Below are 23,991 nucleotides of genomic sequence, written 5' to 3'. Positions count from 1 at the left end.
CTTCAGAATATATCATCCATATATATATATATATATATAACATATACACCATATAGACCATATATATTATATATCATCTCTATATATACATATATACGGATGTTTAATGTACAGTGAGCGAAATGAAACATGCAACACATATTACTCAGTTAAATGTTAACATTTGGCCAATGTGTAAAATTTACATAAAAAGTAATGCAATCTTTATGAAGTGATGAGACGCTTTTCTTTTAAAATCCATGGCACAAAAGCTTATAAAAAACGTGTATTTCGGATAATACCGATGTGTTCTGAATACGACGGGTCACATACCTAACACCTGTCAATAAAAAGCCCTATAGTAAGTTTATAGCTGAAACATCTAACTTGAGTCGTCCCATGTGTCTGTGACGTTCTTTTTGTTATAGACAAAGGCACATATTTATAAATACATATAAATACAGTTGAAAAATAAGCATGGTGTACATTTAAACCCGTTACTACGAAAACAGTATTAATAAATTCGTCATGAGTATATAAATCTATTCTACTAAAAAAGCCGAAAATAAATAAAGATTTACCTTCAATTTACTGTAATTTGTTTTATTCGAAATCCATAATGCTAACATAAAAGAAAAATGTTTTCATTGTTAAACTTAATGAATGTAGGCGTAACAATGAATGTCATGTCATATGATGTCATATATTGATATAATTTTTATAAGGGCGCACATTCAATCCTGCAGGCATCGATTTGTAAGAGCTGTTAACTTTGAAAACGTACGCCTGTCATGAGCGGGTGGTGGTCTCATTGAAGATACTTCCGGTTCACTCGACATACATAAACTACATGAAAACTTGCAAAACTGGGAATTACAAGTCGTCCCCACAGTGTACTGTTGTCATAAATGTAGGCTCAAACAACGCATTAGGACTTCAATGTACAAGGTTCGTACGAAAGTTTTTTAGATGGATAAGTTAAAGATAACAAAAACATACGCTTGTAATAAAATGCAGAAAATGTTAGTGTGATTGCTTTCAAACATGATTCGTCCAACACGGAAGTCAGTGACCTTCGTCATGGCGGTTAAGATTGTTAATCAGATTCGTCATCACAGAATCATCGATACACAGGACAGGTAATTCCCCAAGCGCGTGCATTGAGTGTTCTCATAATAAAATGACACATATTGATTTGTAAATGGCAGTGTGAGATTTTCACGGTCAAAAACGTATCAGTTGTATACCAGTTGTTTGCAAACACTTTTCGTTTTCCAGTTCTACTTTGACTTTAGTAAGTTAAGTCACCTAGTAGTTTTAAAACGTGCTGCGAAATTGTTATTTAACAAAACAAGTTTTCGTAGAAGGATCATGTCTCACCTAAAAAACTATAAACCTATGACTTGACATCGTGTAGACTCTGAGAAGATATTCCAGTTAATACAATCAGATTATTGCATAGAAACGCAAACACCATCAACATATTTTAAAGGGACCGTAATTCGCGATTGACGAAAAAAGAAAAGTTCTAAAATACCGTATTGTTTACAATTATTAGTTTATATTGATGAAAATATCACGACTGGTATATAACATTACTTCATATTTTCAGTTTATTCGGTAATAAAGTTTGACGATGTGAGATCGAAAGTACATCGGGAAAATAGGTGACAAAACGATATACACACTATAAATAACGCAAGTAGATTGATCATTTATATATAAAATATATACAATTCACTACGCATTTACAATTTGCATTCCTGGGTTAACCACGTGACGATGATGACCTATCTACTTGCGTTATTTATATTTAACTGGTACTTACCTGGCACATGTACCCAGTAACATTTATTACCGAATATACTGTAAATATGAAAACTTTACATCATTTTTCAAGTCATGTTATATACCAGTCGTGATATTTTAATCAATATAAACTAATAATTGTAAAAAAATCGGTATTTTAGAACTATCCTTTTTTCGTCAATCGCGGTTGAAGGTCCCTTTAAGTTTATTCACGTTTTGTAGTGAAGAAATATGGTTTCATTCTGGCAGGAATATTTTAATTCACTTGCCACGCCACGACTTCTATTATTGACTTCAGAGATGTTTTTCTAATATAGAATAAAGGATACGTACGTAACTGGTAATAAAAATGTAAAACTGTTCGTTACATTAACTGGCTAAATTAACATTCATCCATCCGGTTAAAGGTACTAGCGATATATAGTCATGCTCACGCGGCACATAAAGAGTATAAAATGAAGGGAGAACTATCCCTTCTACAACTACTACTATAACAACAACTACTACTATTATAACTATTACTGCTACAACAACAACAATTACTACTACTTCTACTACTACTACTACCACTACCATTACCACTACCACTTCTACTACTACTTCCACTACCATTACTACTATTACTAATTATACTACTACTATGTTCTACTACTATAACAATAATAACGAAAATAATGATAATAATAACAATAATAATAATAATAATAATAATAATAAAATAATAATAATAGAATCTAATAATAATAATAATAATAAAAATAATAGTATTAAGTTATAATCATAAATCATCATCAATATCATCATCATTACTATAACGTCCAAATAAATCACACAAAAATCGTTAAATATTGTTAAATAATAATTAAATAAACATTAATTACATTCACTTCTGTGACGTGCTTGTGAAGCAAACTAATATTTTGGATTGCCTATATGTAGAGGAATACCCAAGATCTTTATTCTGCATGTTGATTGCGGAATTCGTTGAATTGAACTCGAGCGTGATGTATTGGGTTACACCAACCCTATCCCACTATTCAAATAACAAAGCGATACGTGGGTATTAATATATTGGCAAACACTTGAATAAAGTTTAAACCTATACATAAGGCGATCTTCCGGGTTTGTTTTTAGTGCCTACCAGGAATAACATGGCTTCAAATGTAAGCATTTTTCATTGTCTTGTATATATTGTTTAATGATCAAGATTTAATATACTTATTATGTATGTTCAATATTATGCGTGACGCACTTGTATCATAACCACTCCTTTTTGAAACCATGCGTGAAATATGCTATTTACGATGAATGAAGTACTGAAGTAATAACACATGTCACGCTAATTTTTATAGTATTTTTTAAGTATAAAACGTAGCTAATTCTAAATATTTTGTGAAGTTTATTTCGATTTTATTAACTATTGAAGGCGGTTTATCTACAGAATAAGAGAATACACACTATTATGCATAAAATGTAAAAGTAAGTAGCAACTTTGTAAACTATAGTTCAGTTTAGTTTGTATTAAACATACGTCTGTAATACGTCTGTAAGTATTACAATGATAAGTAAAGTAATGTCACGTGTCGGTTTACTATAGTAGGTTACCTAATCAATATACATTATTTTGTTAAACAAATAAAATAAGAAGACAATAAGAAACTACTTATAAGGGAAGTACAGAAAAGTATTAAATTAATACGTTTAAGTTCAATTTTGTGGTATTTATAATAGCATTTGGTTTAGTTAAAGCTTCCTTTACATATTAACATATAATTATTAATTATACATGTTGATATTAATAAACTATGAAACTTATTAACAGATGGATTCTTGTAAAAGAAACGTGTAATGTATTTTTTCGAGGTTAATGGTAACTTGAACAAACACAAATGCAATGGAATTCATCCTTGAATATAACAAAGGAAATAACCTTCTGCACGAGAGATAGTTTGCGAGTGTTCTTCCGGTCTGAATTTCCAAGCGATGGACCGAAGCCCTTAGATTAAAAAGAGTATAAATCAATAACAAGAAAATCTAAGTAGTGCTTATATTCAACATTAGTTTAAAACATTCTTACATATCTATAATAGAAATTCTATTTATATAGCCAAACCATTCCTGCGTAAAGGTATCAATAATGCTTCATTTAGATTCGTGTACAAAAGCATGACTATAAGTTATATTCGCAGTTAAAAATAAATCTAATTCACTAAACAATTGTATAACAATTGTAAATAATTTGTGAAAACACATTATTTGTATTTGTACACATTAAGTACCCAAACAATAACAATACAGACAAAGGTTTTCTATATGTTTCTGTTATTATTCTGTTTATTTATCTAAAATAGCCATGTTAACCGCAAAAAAATTATGTCTTCTAAATTTAAGCCAGGCAATGTACTATCTTGCAAAACATAATCTGGCTATTACCTCTCCTTGTCTTAGACCGACAGCATAAATAAAGTGTTCATAATATGATGTAAACGACATAACATAATGTTTAACATTTGTATAGATATACTTAATTATTCTCAATAATTTACCTTGAATGCCAGATATATACATGTTTAACCGTAATCTATTACGATATATACTATCACAATATTTAAGCAAATCAACGTATACGTATACGAGTCATCAATATTAATGGTTTGCGTGGACTTTTGTTTCAGTTGGCTGTGACGCAAAGGGGTCAATTCAGTGATGCATTGGTAAGCGGATTGTAAACGAATGTTCCATAAGACTGATATAAGAATTTTAAATACAAAACTCCCCAATTATTACAAAAAACAACGTTTTAATACAAAATAAGTTACAATAGCAAACTGTAGGAAAGACATCACACTGGCTATTCTATCGGAGTGGTGCTTCAAAGTGGAGGGGAAAATGCTTAAAAATATTAAATGTAGATATAACTGCTAACATATATTTCGCGATATATACACCATTGGATCGTATAAAGGAAAAGATAATAATACAATCGGATGAGAACACGTATGTATGAATGGACAAATAAAATCGAAAAATAAATTTAAATTCGTTCTCTATATAATTATCTGATATCAAAGTTATAAAGCAACCAAAGCATTAAGGTTGCTATCGCATTGAAAGCTATGGACGTAAACAGCCGTTTTTGAGTCTACATTGTGGAAGAACCATATTTTGTGTCTTGATAACGAACTTCAGAGCGCTTCCGAGTGATAGATCCCGTGACCACCAAGTCGTCAGGCGGACACCATATCCGTTACGTTATTATCACATTAAACGCTGTCTGCTGTCAGTTTTTCGTATGATAATCATTACCGGGTTCGTTTCCCGCATGACTTAGCAAAGCGCATTTCGAAAACAAGTATGCATATCAAGCCATTCTCTGTTAAACGCCCTCTCGAAAACAATATTTTAAGTAGTTCGTGTTTTTTACAACTTGACATCAAATCGGAGAATCTTATCCAACTGAAAATGCACTTTTTTTATTGTTATGTCTTGTACTTTAATATTAAATGTCACGGAATATCACTATGTAAACCTTTCAGTACCAGATGCAAAATCAAGAGCCAGGGCCATCGTTTCAACAAATACAACCTGATGTGGTAAGTGTTACCAACAATATGTGGGAGGACATGCTCATTAAATCTTACTCTTAAAATTGCTTCAATTTATAATCGCTTATCTCATTTAATACTAGATTAATTCGTATACATTATTATCAATGGTACCATCAATATGTACTTCTATATAACTTCAGACCATGATTTACTCGAATGAAGAGCAACAGTAAGAAGATATTAATAAACACATATTCTCGTAAAATGACCAAAATTAAACTAAAAATGAACAAGTAGTATATAGTCAGGCTCGTGATAAATATTTGTATAATTATTTTCCCATTAATTGTTAATGTTTGATTAATATGCATTTATTAATAATTTATATTATGCCAAGTTGTATTGAGATGCTCTAACGTATTTATCTTATCTCTTGCAAAGTAGTCTTTGGTTTAAACACTATTTATTTAGTTCATTGAAAGTAGATATAAGCAATACAATACAAACATACATATTATATTTGAGCAATATGCTAGGCAGGTAGACTTGCAGTATTGCTTTACATAAAGGCTGTAGAATACAATTGGACAGAATTGAGAAGGAAGCTCGAGGCTTATACTATGTCTCTCTTCTGTCAGTTAGAAGCGCTGCTGTAATGGTGTAAACAACCAAACGTATAACAACTATTTAAAGACATGTCAAAATTACGAACAATATATTACAGTGATAGATTATTGCATACTGGTTAGAAATGTAAAATTAATATAAACTATAATACAAAAATTATAACAGAGTAATGTAGATAGCATAAGAGCTAATAAGTGGAGAAGGAAAGGGATAGCAGTGGAAGAGTAAAGTTTCAGAATTAGAGAAGTTGCGGTAAGAAAGGAAGCAGTTGCGGGAACGGGGCATCGTTAGCAGAATATGGTTTGTTCCTGAGATAGAAATGGGTTAGAATCTATGGCTATCTCGGATGTAAGACTGAACATGTTTGAATATTAATGAATTTACTTCATATGAGCCGTCTTTAACACCGAAAAGAAGAAGTTGCAAAGTTATGGGTAAGAATCTAGACAGATTGTTAAAAAGGATAACTCTTTTTTTCTGCATAAATGGGGCAATTGAAGAAAAAGTGATATGTGTCTTCAATCGCACCGCATTGACAATATGGACTTTGTACAATGTTTTTTGAGTACAAATGTTCATTTAAACTGCTACAATGCATTCGTAAACGCGCATGTAGAATATTAGATGTCCGCTCCCCATCGTAGAAATGCTGGTGAATTATTTTCTTATCTTTACTAAGATTTGCTTTGAAAGCAGAAAGAGAAGGAGCCGTTCTCACCGATTCCGGTAAATTGTTCCATAAGTTTATAGTTGATGGTAGGAAAGATCGAGTAGAAAGTTGTGATTTGCATTGGATACTGCGAATGTTGTTAGAGTTACGAAGTGGATAAGCAGATCTTTCTCCCACGCTAGAGGGGATAAGTGTGCACAAGTATGGGGGTGCTAGTGAATTATACATTTTATAGAAGTGGTTAAGTTTATGTTTTGTTCTCCTATTTTTTAATGGTTCGAGAGCAGTTTCATTGTATAGGTTTTGCAAGGATGCCAAACGTGTCCCCCGCTGATTATCCTTGCTGCTTCCTGTTGAATCTTCTCAAGTTCTATTTCATCTTGTGTATTAATGTTATCCCAGACTATATCAGCGTTTTCAAGAATTGGTCTAATAAATGTTGTGTAAATCGATAGAAGAGACTTTCTATCGAGCGTAAACTTGAACGTTCGCATTACATTGAGTCTTTGCCATGCTTTCTTCATGACTGATTCAATATGGTCATGCCAGGAACATGTATCAGAAAAAGTTAAGCCAAGATGCTTGTGAGACGAAACCTCAGTGATTTGACAGTCGTTGAAAAAGAGAGGGGGATGGATTGGGCGGTTGATTTTTCTAGATACAACCAAAGATTCGGTTTTGGATGGATTGAAGGTTACCAACCACTTATCAGCCCAGGAATGAATTTTTGCAAGATCAGTGTTAAGATGATTAGCCGCATCAACAGGGTTGTCGACGATGATATATAGCGTGGTGTCGTTTGCAAATAGGCGAATTGGACAGTGAATATCTCGTACAATGTCATTTATATAAATGAGAAAGAGGAGGGGCCCTAATATAGACCCTTGAGGGACACCAGCGTTTATGGGTAATGGGTCAGATTGGCAGCCAGAGATTACAACACACTGGGTTCTCTCATGTAGGTAGTCTTTTAACCAAGATAGAAGATTGCCCGAGATACCACTAAGTCGGAGCTTGTGGATAAGTCCTTCATGCCATACTCTGTCGAAGGCCTTAGAAATGTCGCAAAAAACGGCTCGAACCTCTTTACCTTCGTCAAGGGCTTTACAAAAGGAGTGATACACAGAGACTAATTGGTTGACGGTGGAATCTTTTGGAATGAAGCCTGATTGAGATGGGGTTATAAATTCAATAGCCCTTAAATGGTTAAAGATATATTTGTGGAGAATTCTCTCGAGACATTTACTTAAAACACTTAAAAGAGAGATCGGTCTGTAATTTTCAACATCCTGAGGATCAGACTTTTTGTGAAGTGCACAAACAGTTGCTTCTTTCCAGCTCCGTGGGACCCTACCATTACTAATAGAAAAATTAAAAAGATTTTGTAGGGGACCTGAAATCTCGGATGCAATTTGCTTTAGAACTTGACTATTTATTTGGTCTGGACCTGATGCCTTTCCCGTTTTCATCACTTTAATGGAATCCAAGACATCTTGACGGGAAATAATTAGATCTTCAAGGACGGGGTTATCTGGCTCTTGGGAATGTAGGTTGTGCATATGCGTATTTGGTGTAGTTAAAGTAGATTGAGATTGGAAGAATGAATTAAGAATATTTGCTTTATCAAGGGGTGACTCATATATGGTACCATTATGAATTAAGGGAGGCAACTCGTTTTGTGAGGTGTTTTTATTTGTGAATTTTTTTATTATTTTCCAGAAGTCGGATGATGAGTGTTGATTTTCACGTATAAGTTTAGCGAGATTTTCAAAGTGCACTTTTTTCGCTGATCTGACAAGATTATTAACAATATTACGTTGTTGGCGAAAGATGTGCCAGTGTCGGTCTAAATTAGTAGCCTTGGCTTTTTTGTATGCTCGTTTGCGGCGTCGGATTTCCTTACGAATATTAGTATGTAGCCATGGAGGATCGGCTGTTCTTATTGTAACTATTTTGTTCGGGATTGTAGCTTCGCAGAGACTGATAAGTTGACGTGTGAAATTTGAAGTGTATATGTCAATATTATTATCACAACAACTGTTCCAATCGAAATTCTGCACAAGTTGTCTTAGATTAGTGTATTCCCCATATTTATATAGCCATATTTTACGTTTAAAATTAGATCCAGCTATTCTATTGAAGTTTATGACGCAGTAGACTGGGCAATGAAATCGAAGTTGCTGGTTAAGAAAGGGTTCTCCAACGCCGCTTTTTAGCACTTTCAAGGAAGGTGTTACTATAAAAAGGTCAAGAATGGAATTCGAGGTTTCAGTAAAATGAGTAGGTTCTTTAATAATCTGTTTGAGATTATACTGTAAAAGAAGGGTCTCCATTTTGATCCTGCACTGTGGTTTATTCATGTCAAGATTAAAATCACCTGTGATAACAATGTTCTCAATACCGGTGTCAACGGCTAGTGAGATCGAATCGTTTATGCATTCTAGTAGATAAGGAGAAGAGTTTGGTGGTCTGTAGAAAGAGCCAGATAAAAGACGCCTTCCCTTTATACGTAGTTCGACCCATAGACATCTAGATCATCAATTTGTAGGTCAGGTCGCTCAATGGCAAAGAGATCGGATTTTACGTATACTAGAATACCTCCATGGGGATCGTTTCTTCTATCCCGTCTGAACGGCTTATGATAAGAAGGAAAAAGTAGGTCGTCAGTGTCAACTGTTGAGCTGAGCCAAGTTTCAGTAAACACTATAATATCAAAATTGTTGAGATCGGCATACAGAATATCTTTCTTTGCGAGGAAGCTCTGAACGTTGTAATGAACAATTTTTAGATTATGTGCAAATGCATCATTTATTGAAGATGAGAAACATGTACCCGAAGAAGAGGATGACATATCAAGGGAGCTGTCGGGTCCAGGATTTGGATGGACATCGCCTCCTCTAAGAAGAAGGATTGCCAGCCAGCAAACTAACTCGAATATATTCATGTGTTGAAGCCCTTTACTTTTCATAGTCCGAGAGTGGAACAAACCTATCCTCATCCTGTACACTCCTATGTCAGTGTACATCGTTTAATGCTGAGTTAAAAAAATAATTGGATGAGGAAAAAGCTATCGTGCGCCTGGCCCGCAAGAAGTGAAAGAAGGAAGTAGTCTTTAAATCAATAAACTATTTGTCTTGTGTGAAGATCGTATTTCATTAAAGAAAATTAGAAAGCAATAATGAAAAAATCGAATGTAACTAAAACATGCCTTTGTATGTACACAAGCTATTACTTGCCTGTATACAATTCAACTACATCAACCAAAAAGTACTCATAGAAACATATTGTTCACTCATTATTCAACGCTATTAAGACGAATGCAAACCAATCAAGTTGACAATACGTGACGTACAATTGTAACTGCCTTTGCGATCGGCATTATCAGATGTAAACATGCAATTTGTAAAAGACCATCCGCTGACTTCTATCTGCTGGCTCGTTATCTAACACATATCGACCGAATAGTGCTGCGACAATCATATCCAATCTCAATAATTACTCATAACGAGTGTCTATGAAAAGAGCTCTGTACAAATTCTTTAAGTTTATGGCTGTTGGGAGTTTATGTTTCATAGTTTGAAAGAGAACAAAGTTTAGTAGAACAAATAAAACATGTAAATTCGATTAACAATTTGTATTTTAGACCCCTAAGAGTGACGAGCCACTAAAGAAAAAGGTAATATATTTACATACATTTGTACTATACCTGATTTTCAACTTAAAAATAGTTAATAAAAAAAATATATATATATAAGTAGCGGCATCAGTAGTAGAATAATAAGTAGTAGTAGTAGCAGTAGCAGAAGCAGAAATAGTATAAGTAGTATAAGTAGTAGTAGTAGTAGTAGTAGTAGTAGTAGTAGTAGTAGTAGTAGTAGTTGTAGTAGTAGTAGTAGTAGTAGTAGTAGTAGTAGTAGTAGTAGTAGTAGTAGTAGTAGTAGTAGTAGTAGTAGTAGTAGTAGTAGTGGTATGGCTATTAATAGCATTAAATTTATTATTTAATGATTAAAAGAACAAATATTTTGTCTCTCTACTAAACCTAACAAATGCATGCAAAAAAGCCGACCATGTTATATCAATACATCAAATATTACCTATGTAAACTCTGATTAATGAGCAAATTATATAAATGTACTTACTTTTGCAAGGCGCATCATGGTTCAACAAGTTACCGGTATTTAATCCTTCAATTAATTGCAAACATAGTGCGGGTATCAAAATGCGGTACACGCTACGCATGGCCGAACATTCAAAACACTCCAGTCACTTTATCAATGAAATTCCTCACTTACTATCGACCAATTATAAGTTAACATCCCTTGCCGCATGCGGGCCCACTGAAGGATACACACATTTGTAAACACGATCTTTGTAGTGCGCAATAAACTAGCCAGGATGTACATCAGAGTTTAAAACACATTAAAGTAAAATATGAACTCTTACTTCCCGCATTAAATTCAATAAAAATTTACACAATTTTACCCCTTGGCTACCCTCCAATAACTTTCTTTCAATGGAGAGTCCCATACGAGCTATATTTAAGAAATAATGCGTGTACGTTATAGTTTGTTGTCGAATAACCCACGGCCGGAAGTTTAGATGCGTAGTGTTTAAATCATGAGTGCGAAGCACGAGTGATTTGAAATCACGCATCTTAACTTCCGGCCGTGGGTTTTTCGACAACAAATTGTAACGTATACAAATTATTTGATTCTTACACGGTTTTTACTAAAGCTTTATACGATTTTTCTTATTTTTCTTGTGTACTTTTTTATGAGAAGTTACGCCAATAAAAATAGCATTCGGCTGTTCAATCGATCAGATCTCCGCTCTCAATAACAGCCAAACTGGATGTAAGAAAAACGTGTCATTTTTCCCGTTTGCTTAAATCAGAACAACAACAACTTGTGTAAACTTACATGTTTATATTATACACTTTTAATTAACGCAAGAGTGTTACAGCTACAACGATCGATAACAACACTGTTTGTGTTACAATAAATTTGAATAAATTAACGATACTGTACAGAGCAAATTACAAATAGTGTAATTCCGGATTATGACGCTGGTGGAAAATGTATCGCCATGTTTTGTTTGGTTACAGCGCGTGCTTTCAGTGTATAAGCTCCGCTCAATAATTGCAAAATAACCCATAGACGATTGTCTTTTTTGTTTATATGAAATTTGTCATGTGCCGTGTCATTCTATACATAGATGGTGACTTCAGTACGTTATTTTCATCTTAATACTAAGATGCATCACATTCCCCTGGTTTGGGGAATTATGCTTCCGCCAAAGTAGTTCTTCGTAGGAATGAAAATGTTTATAAAGAAAGAAACATCGTTTTTTATTGTGTGTTTCAAACGGAATTATGTTTAAAGATATTTAATTAGGTTTAAATGTTATTTTGAATCTCTATTAAGACTGATAGCGATTATCAGAAGCACGGTTTCCTGACCTACTTTCGCTTTCTCTTTTCGCTCGTAAAAGAAGTGCTACCCACAATTCTTTTTGCGTAAGTACACAGGTCAGTAAGACCGGTGTGTACATAATTTTTGCGTGCCCAGTTAGAATTAAAATTACTCCCACGCAGTATAATGCACAAAAATTAAGGACCCGCGTTTCCCGATAGTAAAATTATATACATCTAGTACCTCATCATTTGTTTCTTACTGCCTTGTAGTGTACGCTTGGTTTAAATGAATATATATATATATCTACAATAAAGAATATTATTGTTAAATCACCACATGTCTCATGATATAACTTGACATTAAATGTTTGTTTATACATTACTGGGTAGTCAATTAGTAATGTTTTATCATGATGGTTGTTTACCGTTCTCTATGTTTTACTGCCGAATCGATGTAAGCTGTAATTATTTCCTTGCAAATAATGTTACACTTTTTTATATTTCTTTTTGTAGAAAAATAAATAAATATACTCGATAGGTTATTGAATTCTAATACAAAGTGCTTAAATGTTTCAACAACGGATCTTCTTTTTGTAGTTCATTTACATACTTGATTACTTGTATTGTTGTTGTTGTTGTTGTTGTTGTTGATGTTCTGTCTTTATTATGTTTTGCCATTTTTCTGTTTCTTTTTTTTTCTAACCATTACGTAATATTGCTGATAAATAACTGATTTTAATGTATCTTTACTAATCTTTATTAACCGTATTTTTTATATGCATAATGTTGTCGTTGTTGTCTTTGAATCTAAACTTTGACTCCATTTCGTAACCACAAAGTATTTACGTAGTATTTTCACCAGACTACATGTATTGCTAATTTGGGACGTCTAGTTTTTCCCTGTATTTTTCATATAACATTCACATTCATTAACTGTAAAGTGATATTCTTCTATGATTGATTGTAACAGCTGAGTAGCTGATTTAACTCAAAAGATCACCTTCCCCCCTCACCCATACATTTCTTATAGTTTTCTCTGAAGGATTTCCCAAAGTTTCACGAAACTATGAAATTACACAATTTATATACGATCACCTGTTGTCACGATACATGTAGATAAATTGTATTGTGTGACCTGTGAAACATAATACAGAGTTATTTTGTTCTGTTCAAGTAGCAGTAGAAGTAGTGGTAGTTGTAGTAGTAGTAGCAGCGACAGCAGTAGCAGCAGCAGCAGTAACTGCTGTAGTACTAGTTGTGTTAGTTGTATGGGGAAATATTTGTATAAGTTTTTTAGTTCTAATTATGTTAAAGTTATTCGGCCGGATTATCCGCGCTATCGTCGGATTTGAATTCCAACTTTCAATCAAGTGAGCTAACCAGCCCGGCTCATAATATTGTTTATACAAGTCTAGGCATACTTTTAAGAGGATATGTTTAAAACAATGTATCTTTTTTGGTACGCATTTTATTGCAATCAAATGGAAGAAACAAGTTATTTGCTTGCTGATTAACAAATGTAAAGACATACTTTTGCAACATGTTTTAATCTTTTGTATCTTGTTTTAAAGAAATTGTGTAGCCTCAGTACATGTGCCTTATTGTGAACATATATAAATGTTCTCCTTTGAGAAACTCTAATACAAAGAATCTATATTAAAAATAAATTATGTTTAGCGCTGCATGAGTCTGAAGTACCTGGCGTTCAGCATAGTGGTGTGTGGCCTGTTAGCAGGAGTGATAGTAGCGGTTGTGTTTGGGAAAAGAAATCTGAAATATGACAGTAAGTTCCTTTGTTCTGTGTTGATTTTTTTTCAAACATATTTATTGACATTCAACAACTTTTGTTTAAATCTATTTAATTGAACTCTTTTATTATCGAACCACTCTCGAGTCCGTTTTCTATGAAGAGTAAGGTATTTAACTGAGACCTTGATAAAATTGCTGATCAAACCCGGGACCTAGTTCCCGGTCACTGGGTAGTCTAGATAGTCAAATACGCCATCGCTACCTACAATTTGTGAGGACTTAACAATGTCAATGGATGCATATCTACAGTAGTAAATATATGAGGTCGCAGTAGTGTAGTGGATATGGTGTCCGCCGGGCGATTGGGAGTCCACGGGTTCGATCCCCAATGCGGGTGCGTTCTTTAGATTTCCCCCATTGACACCAAGTACTGGTTCTAGTCACAGGAAACGGACTCGATAGCGTTTCAAATAAGCCATAGGCTTTCGATGAAATCGAGCTAAAATAAATAGGTTTAAACTAAATTAAATATATAAGCCTTTTTCCGGGAAAACATGGTTTAATGCCTTAACTTGAATTTCGCTAAGAAGAGACTTCTTTTGAACGAAATATATAATAAACTCTGAAAGTGTCGTATCTGAATAGCTTGCGAGGACTGCATAGGCTAATCTTGGACGATACTTAAAGCACATGAAGTAAGCACAGGCATTATGGTCGGTTTACCTAGTGCGTGGCTCATATAGTGAACGCATTGAAATAAGCCATTTTTGCACGCGTACACAATTGAATAAAAGCAATTGAATGGTCTGTTTGAGCTCCGATTACATCTTTTTAAGGATTAATAAATCCCTCAAGGAAAACATGCATTTATTTGAAACATGTTATCATCATCTGTTATTATTATTTCACTACTTGCTATTGGTCAATACGTTATGATAAAAAAATGGAACGATATGACTATGAAACAATTTTGCAAAAGATATATAAGAATATATGTACATTATTATAATATGGTGTGTCAACTCGTTTTCGCTTGTTTCAGAGCAACCACTAGGGGGCGTAATATCTACTGAAAAACCTAAAGGCAAGTACAAAAGTTGAGATGACAAGTTCAATGTATATCGTGTCAATAACAAAATACTGTACATGTAAAAACATCTTTTAATCTTTTGCAATCAGAACACAAAGAGAATAGTTACTGACCATGCCCTACTTGATTCTGAGATAAAGTTAGTTGCCGTATGTTACAACTCAGTATGCTTTTTGTTTTGCTTGATATGGAAACTAACCCGCGATCTTAGAGAAACAAATGTAAAATAAATTTTGATTATGCTTTACTTAATATTACCGTCTGCTTGGCCTACTGGTTACAGCGTACGCCAACGGAGCATAAAAGGAATGGTCAAGCCCCATATAGGGCACGACCTTACATTGCCGGTTGCGAAGACTGAAGCTTATTAAATACAGTGGTACTTTTACAAGCAATACAAGAGAATATAATTTCACTTTAATACATCAGCATTTTGAACGTTCCTTCGTCCGTCCGTCGGTCTTTACCTTACCATTTTCTTTGCACTCCAGATCTTCTATATAATGGGAAGAGTTGTGATGATACTTCGCTCAATTATTAAGGTATTGAGCCCATGTGCAGAACACATGAGTCAGTCGAGCCTTCGCAAAATCGATATTTTTAAGCCTCATTTTGTTGTCGTTTCATATTTCCTGTACCTTTTCGTTTTTCATGATGCATGGTACATGACTCGGATGTTCAGATCATATATAGGAAATACCAACTGGATGAATTCTTAAACATTGAAAGAAAACACGAACCGCGCTCTATGAAAACAGGAATTAAGTTTAATAATATAATTGGACTGTGCTCTGTGAAACGGGGGTTTAATGCATGTGCGTAAAGTGTCGCCCATATTAACAGGTGAAGTCCACACAGGCTCATCAGGGACGACACTTTCCGCTTTTATTTTACTTTTTTTCGTTTTAAAGAAGAATCTTCTTGACAAATTCCATTCGGACTACACAGGCCTATCTGGGACGACACTTCACGCACATGCATTTAATTCCGATTCAAATTACACAAAATTACTTGCTCTTTTTGATCAGTTGAGTGTCCGGATGTGACGAACATAACCCACGGCAAGAGCATCGTGTTCGAGTGCGACTTCTCCCAAAACCGCGGCGTTAAAGCTGTATGGGACAATTTAGACTGGCCAAGAACTGAGGTCGATTACCCACCTAGTCATGTGAACAAGGTGAACATGCGTCTGGTCCTAACTAATTGTACTTTTAATGAGGAATTATTTAAGTGTTTGTGTTTTGGTGGCACATAAGTTTATCGGGTTTATTTCAAGGACTTAAGATTTGATAAATTATTTCAACCTTTATAAGACACAACTCATGAATTCACATTTTTCTTTCTTTCAATAATTTTTTTTCGGTTGATATTTTCTTGTTATTGACTTCTTTTGCAAAGCTAGGAATTATAAAAAGATGCCAACTTAAGCTTAACCAATGTTATTTGTTCTCGAACAACATCGTCGTCGTTCCGAATATGTTGGAGTAAGCATATACAATTCATATTTATGTATATTTACCCGTTTATAAATTATAATGATTAAATAATAAACATTAATAAACAATTATGCACTTAACCACGCGTTTTGCAATAAAAAGTGTTTCTTTCGTTCATTGATTTAATTGTGACATATTTGAAAAAATCCCGTTCAATAGGCGCATTGTTTGAAAAATCGAAAATCTCATAGGAAGTAACTGTGTAACTGGTGCGTCTGAGATATTTCCCTCGTTATCAAATATTAAGTAACATGCCTCTGAAAAAGCCTTTGAAGTCCTCTTCCTACTGAAATGTACAAAGTGGCCAATGGTAAGTATCTATGCCATCAAACAACATTGAATCTGAACGTTGATGTCCGCTTTTACGATTTAATTAATACCCAAGTTAAATAAAAAAATATTATAATTATTTTTAAAATGAATGTAGAAAACGTGTGTATGGTCGTGATTGGAGACGAGATTTCAGAAGAACCTTTTTATAGATTTTTTTGGAATTAATTGCTTTAAAAAATACAAGATCAACCATGTATTTATTTACAATATCTATGTTTATCAAAAGATAATTGAAGTTAATGAATGCTTCCAGTTTCGGAAAGCATTATTTCATACTGTATAGTCTTAAGAACAGAATGCATGTGTTTAAAACAAGATACACAATGCTCTTTATTTTTTTTTTGCGGAACAATATATTAAACACATGTTCATGTACCAAATTTGTATTCATGTGTCGTATGTATAAATATAATTGCGGGAAATTAAAATGAAATAAAGTGCTCACACAAAAATAAAAACGAGCATTTTGTATCTTGTTAAATCTATGTTACATTACCAATTTTAGCGTTAAACATTGATTTTGTATAAGTTAACTTTATTTTTCGAAATATCGTACGAAATATTCGTTGATTTCGAGTAGTTTTGTTTCTTAAAGCTTGGTGTATAACGATGAGATGTTATTAAGATTGTGTCATATAAATATTCAACAGACCGACGTTGGGTTGGTTAACATATATTGGATTCACATTAATAAAAATCCTTCTAAGATTGTTTTCAGTCGGACTTATTGTGCAACAAACGCGACTCTGGTTTCGTCATGAGATGCGAGTCCGATAGCGTTACCAAGGCATCGTGCTCCAATAATGGGCAGATAACTCTGACACTGAAAAGCAAAACAGGATTAGATACGTATTCCACGTCGTTCGCGATGAGTTTGCAAGGTTCTTGATTTATTTCTTAGCATCTACACACTTCCACGCGAATTTGTAGTAACTAGTTTGTGTCATAGTGCAAGTAAAAAATCAAAGCCGTGAACGTTCCGCTTAGTAATACTTAATCCAGTGTTTAAGGGATACTATTCTGTGGTATATATGCTAAATTGGTAACAGTGTAAATACAAAAAAAAATAATTCTTAAAACTCACAAAATTAAGTAAGTGATGCTGAGAATTTTATGTACAGTCTTGTTTCTGATGCCCAACATTCACAGATAAAATTGCCATAACAGTTATAAAACTAGTTGTTCCAACTTAAGTGTAAATTTAAGTACAATTGAACGCTGAATAATCCATATAATATTTGATATTGTATGATTACAGAGGGTATTATCAACGCGTCAACGCCGATTGCCAATAACGTGTCTGGATCCGTTGTGGTAGGATGTAGAGCAATCGGGGTTTGCAAGTCTTACCAGATGCATTTCTACGCGTATGAGAATGACACCAAGAAAACAAAAATTGACGGTATTATTATTATTAGCATATTTGTGATCATAATGTTGAGAGTAATTACGATTATGATGGAAGTGATGGTGATAATCATGATGTCGTTAATGATGATGACGATTATTATAATGATGAATACTATTATTATTAGGCATTTACTATGATAGTAATGAGGTTGATGTTGTTGACCTGATAATGATGATGGTGATGATGATTTTAATGATGATGATGATGATGATTTAAATGATGATGATGATGATGATGATGATGATGATGATGATGATGATGATGATGATGATGATGATGATCACGATGATGATGATGATGATGATGATGATGATGATGATGATGATGATGATGATGATGATGATGATGATGATGATGATGATGATGATGGTGGTGGTGATGATGATTTTAATGATGATGATGATGATGATGATGATGATGATGATGATGATGATGATGATGATGATGATGATGATGATGATGATGATGATGATGATGATGATGATGATGATGATGATGATGATTTTAATGATGATGATGTTGATGATGATGATGATGATGATGATGATGATGATGATGATGATGATGATGATGATGATGATGATGATGATGATGATGATTTGTATGTACAAGTACTTGTATATCATTTTTGCTGTAAAGTAATTATTAAGAAATGACAGTTATCAAATATAAAAAAAAGAAAACATTTGATTTTAACTTCTTTTAACCTATTTATGCATTAAAACGCATTAAAAATTCAATCACTCTGTAAGAGTCGTATCCCTTGGTTATAAATTTGACCATAACATTCAGCTGAAGATGGTCAAATGTGATTAAAACTATTAACAATCATGTGAAAGATAATAGAAAAAAGAACAGTTTATGATATTTTGAAAATACAAATGAAAACTAAGCACCAGAACAATTAAAACAAACAAGCAAAACACAAAAATTCAATCTGGTTAAACCTTACGATACAGATTGATGTTTTATTTTTTGTGGTACATGTAGCAGTTGTCCTCTATTTATCCCTGAGGCTGGACGAAGGCGTAGGGATAAAGTTTTGGAGTTGCCCGGCCAGCCCTCAGACCATAAGTCCGTCCGTCAGGGCTATATCTCAGAAATATATAACATTTCAACATGCAACTGCGTGTGTGTATAGATATCAAATGAGGAGACGTTACATGCCAGGAACCATAATACACTTCTAAAATAAGGCTATTGCGATTTAATGGTTTTGTATGATGAAACTTGCAGGGCTAAATCTAAATACAATGCAAGATTTCATGATGAAACTTCGTGGTTGTATTGATTAATACAGGATAGATCTATTAAACGAATTTGCTTGTTGTCCCCTACCGGTTTCACCGGAGGGGACTTATGGTTTGCGCTCTGTGTGTCCGTCAGTCCGTGAGTCTGTGAGTCTGTCATACTTTTCTGGATCCTGCGATAAATTTAAAAGTTCTTAATATTTTTTCATGAAACTGGAAACATGGATAGATGACAATATGGACATTATGCAATTATATTTTTTTTATTTCTGGCAATGGTGGAGCCGTTAGGGGACACATATTGCTTGGCAATAGTCTTGTTTAACATATTGTAAGTCTGAAGAATCCACCTATGGATATATCGAATAAGCTAAAAATATGTCCAAACAAAAATGCCGAGCCTCTTACCCGTAATCTGTGCATTAAAAAGCATACGCCTTAAAGCGATATTTCATTTAAAAGGACCCAAGAGGGACACATTCTAAAAAATATGAATTTGACAAAATTAATTAAGACATAAAGTTACAAATTCTAGTGGCTTTTATAATATAAAGATAATTTATTCGTTCTTCGTGTTAAAAAAAAAACATTTTATAATATGGAACGTGTTTGTTTGGTACTTTTAATGTGAGCATGTTAACATCATTACTGTGAGCACAGGTTGGTCATGTTTGATTACTATGGTGTACGAACCGTTCGGTCCAAAAGTCTAAACGGTATGATACGATCGTATCAGACGGTTTAGCTAGAACCGTATCATACGGTTTTGCGATCATAAACTGTCTGATACGATCGTATCAGACAGTTTTGACTTTTGGACCGATTGTACGCTTAACTGTTTGATGCGAAACCTTATGATACGATTCATATCATACGGTTTACGATTCGTATAATACGGTTTAAAGTAAACCGTATCATACGGTTTACACTGGATTAATATATTTTTAAACGGCGCAATACATTGGCCAATCAGTATCAGGAACTGTATCTAACAATGCGCAACACTAAGGGAACCTAGCTGTCATCCTGTTCAGGTTGCGCGGAAGGTGGTCTAACCTCACCAGACAGTCACTCAGCGAGTCGATGCTTCTATTAAACTCAATTACCCTCATCACGGGGTTGAAAATGTTTCGGGCAGTGCCGAGAAAGGCATCTCGACCAGCCATGACTTAATAATATGTTAATACAACAGAACATACTTCAAGTTTTAATTTGTTCAGTAATCAAATACGAAGAAAAATGGCGCACGCGAAGATTTGTAACGAGATATCTAATTGGCTGATTGGACATTGAATAATACCCGTCATAAACCGTCTGATACGATTCGTATCATACAGTTTCGGATCATACGGTTTAACGTACAAACCGGTCCAAAAGTCTTAAAAGCGTATCATACGGTTTAAAGCAAATCATACGGTTTATATGGTTGATACAGTTCTAGCTAAACCGTAAGATACGATTCTGACTTTGGAACCGGTTCGTACACCATAGAATACCAAGCTTGGTAGGCTGTTGTTTACAGCGATGTCTACTATTATTTTTTCCAAGTCATGAGTTCGATACCCACTTTTTTCGGACTTTCTGCAGCTTCACTTCTTTCAATTTTCTTATTTAGTATATATTTTTTCATCTTCTTTAGCACTAATCACGAGGCTGCATGTCTTATTTATATGGCGATCTACACGTTATATTATCAATTTGTGTATCTTTAATAATTCTATGTATTACATTGATTCAAATGTATTGCACGTAGCTTAAAGGCAAAATGTCGTGTTTTTTCATTTAACAAACTTTATCATACATGTGAATATTAGCACCCATCAGTAGTTGGTGTGTCTTATCTCCAAGATACTATATTATCACACTTGTGGTATCTTATCTGTGAAAACAAAACAACATAAAAGACCTTCACCTTATAATAAGTTATTGTTTTTTTTTATTTCTTACAACATAGCACGACATTTGTGATACCATTTGTACCACCATATTAAAATCTTTACTTACAATCTGAAGTTGGAGCTGAACATGCAAACGTCTTACGATTAGTTTGACCTTTTGCCTCAAAATATGACCTTGACCTAATCGAATGACATACAGTTCTTACATGTGGCACACTGTTAGCGCTAGGTTTATATCTTTGTCAAGTTATTTTAAAAACGTGGGGATATTGTGGTTTTCTCCGCCGTCTGACCGTCCTGGCAACTATCTCCTCCTACACTATTAGCACTAGAACCTTAAAACTTACACACATGGTAGCTATGAGCATATGTGCGACGGTGCACTATTTTGATTTTAGATCTGACCCTTGGGTCAAAAGTTATGGGTAAATCGTGAACAGTTTATGGGAAAAATCTCTGACCCGGCCTCATCCGAACCCCCATAACTTTTAACTATTATGAAAAAATGGTTTAACACGTAATTATGAACATAACGACTTAGTTTGGCTCTTCCAACTTTTTCTGATGTGTTTAACCAAATTATTGTTAAATTAATCACATTGAATGAATCATGTCGATTATTTCTTGCGTACACTTTTCTAGAATTACAGATTTGTGTCAGACGCTGCTACTGAATCGGTTAATGTAAAAGGTATTCGTTTATACGGAATACTTTAATATTTTTTATATATAATGAACTTCAATATGAAAATATGATTTTATAACTTTTATTTGCCAACCTGTTTCCTTTTTATATAATTATTTTGTAATGTTAGTTCCTTTTCGAGATATCTGGTATTTTTTAAGTGCTTTGAATAATTGTTAGTAAGTGTTTCTTATTTTAAATGGTACGGTTGTTCGTATACAGTTAAATCATGTATTTGTAGGACCTCAGTTGAACTGTGAAAGCTCTTTTAATAATGCCAACGGCTATACGATCGCCTGTAAGGACGAAATTAAGGGCGACGACATTCGTAAAGGCATAACAAAGGTCACGTGCGCTTTGACGGATGGTATGGATGAATCAATAACACAGGAGACGGAGATTAAGTTTCCCCTATGTTGCGAAAAGAAAGCCCAGTCGGGTAAGTAAATTACTGGCAACAGTATGGTCACACAGTTTATATTTAATTTAAAGTAATTCCTTTAATTTCTTTAAACCCATAACAAGATAAAGCAGAGAAAAACGTTTTCATCGCAGAAGTAAAATGTAATATTACCTAAATAACTGTGAGTCATATACAGCATAAACTATTGTTTAGTTCATATTAAACATCCACACTCTCAAATAGAACAACAAGAAATAGCAGAAAACTCGACAGAATTCTTAAAACATGCATTATTTTCAGCATTTATTATAATATTTCTTCATATTTCTTCGTCATGTGATTAAAAAAGGATACCTCTCACATTGAGTTTTACTTCACACACGTAACAAATCAGTAACAGTAGCGAACATCATGTAAATTATGTATGTATTTATTCAGCAATAAACTGCGCGGCAGACTGCAGGAACTGCACCGACAGTTGTCCTTACTGCAACAAAGACATCTGGTGTCGACATGGCACAAATGAATTTATCACGGGAAAGAATTCATCATTCGATATTTGCGAGGCCATGAACACTTTAAACTGTACACCTTACGGAGGTTGAACGAACTACACTTTACACCAAAGTGAAAACCAGCATTTAATTAAATTGCTCACTTTTTTATCTTTGATTTTGTTATTGAAACGTTTAAGATTTTGTCAGGTTTGTAAATTAATTTAATAAATGCAAAAATATTAATCATGAAATGTACAAAATCACATAAGTTTTTAATGCATCATTTGCCAAGCTATCAGTGATTGTATAATACGTGTGATACATATTGTGTCGCCAACAACCATTGATTATTTATTTTCGAGCTATTTTCGTGTCTATCTGTGATTTTAGCGCTGTGATTTGTCTTGTGAAAATGTACTTTTTATCAATACAAAAAAACAATGTGTTTTAGTACAAGTTTTTTTTTTTACTTATTTCTGTGTTGGGCGCATATATCGCATTTTTGTTAAAACGACAAATCAAAGATAATACCAGTTTTACTTTCTCAAAAAATAATATAATGATACCGACAAGCCTCTTATAGTAAAGTGTATTGCGTCTTTAGAAATGAGAAAAAGCTCAATGTATCCTTTCCAAACGATTAATACAGAAGAAAAGCTATTTATCTTGAAACAGATGTGATTTGTATTGTCCCTCATTGCATCTTGTCACCTGTCCGTTCCTTTTTCTGTCATTGACAGTTTCATTCAATTTTACCGCTTAACCTTGAATTTGACATAATTTTAAATTCTAAATGACTGTGCTCCATATAGGTTCTCCGTGGTAGACTAGACTCACTACTTACATGCTGACACAGCTTATTTCTTAGAATAGTATCACATTCTTGCACATCTACCTACCGCAACTTTACCTTGGCCATAGTCTTACGTGGAATGATGAAAAATCAAATCAAATACGTATATGACGTGGTTATAAAATTTTACCAGTTCTTTCTGCAGCAATACTGCTTGCTACACCTCTTGCACACTGGTAAATCTGTCATTATAGCCACTTGTTTCTTGTCTCCGTTTTGAAGACGGATGTGGCGCTATACTATATGCCTGTAAAATGTTTAGAGGGTGGCATCAGATTTA

At 33.9% G+C, this 23,991-nt stretch overlaps 1 protein-coding gene across 1 annotated transcript; it reads left to right on the top strand.

The window, feature by feature from the left end:
• The first annotated feature begins 2,826 nt into the window (after window positions 1-2,826).
• LOC127834302 (uncharacterized) lies at window positions 2,827-23,317 on the top strand. The gene is made up of 11 exons (XM_052360023.1): window positions 2,827-2,951; window positions 4,464-4,502; window positions 5,325-5,381; window positions 10,277-10,309; window positions 13,724-13,829; window positions 14,838-14,879; window positions 15,914-16,062; window positions 17,433-17,595; window positions 17,973-18,116; window positions 22,200-22,397; window positions 22,800-23,317. The coding sequence occupies exons 1-11, from the start codon at window positions 2,940-2,942 to the stop codon at window positions 22,964-22,966; spliced, it is 1,110 nt and encodes a 369-aa protein (XP_052215983.1). The 5' UTR covers window positions 2,827-2,939; the 3' UTR covers window positions 22,967-23,317.
• The last annotated feature ends 674 nt before the right edge of the window (window positions 23,318-23,991 follow it).

Source organism: Dreissena polymorpha, chromosome 6, assembly GCF_020536995.1.
Source record: "Dreissena polymorpha isolate Duluth1 chromosome 6, UMN_Dpol_1.0, whole genome shotgun sequence".
NCBI lineage: Eukaryota > Metazoa > Mollusca > Bivalvia > Myida > Dreissenidae > Dreissena > Dreissena polymorpha.
Note: the sequence above shows the minus strand (reverse complement) of the source record. Positions and strands in the feature narration are given on the sequence as shown.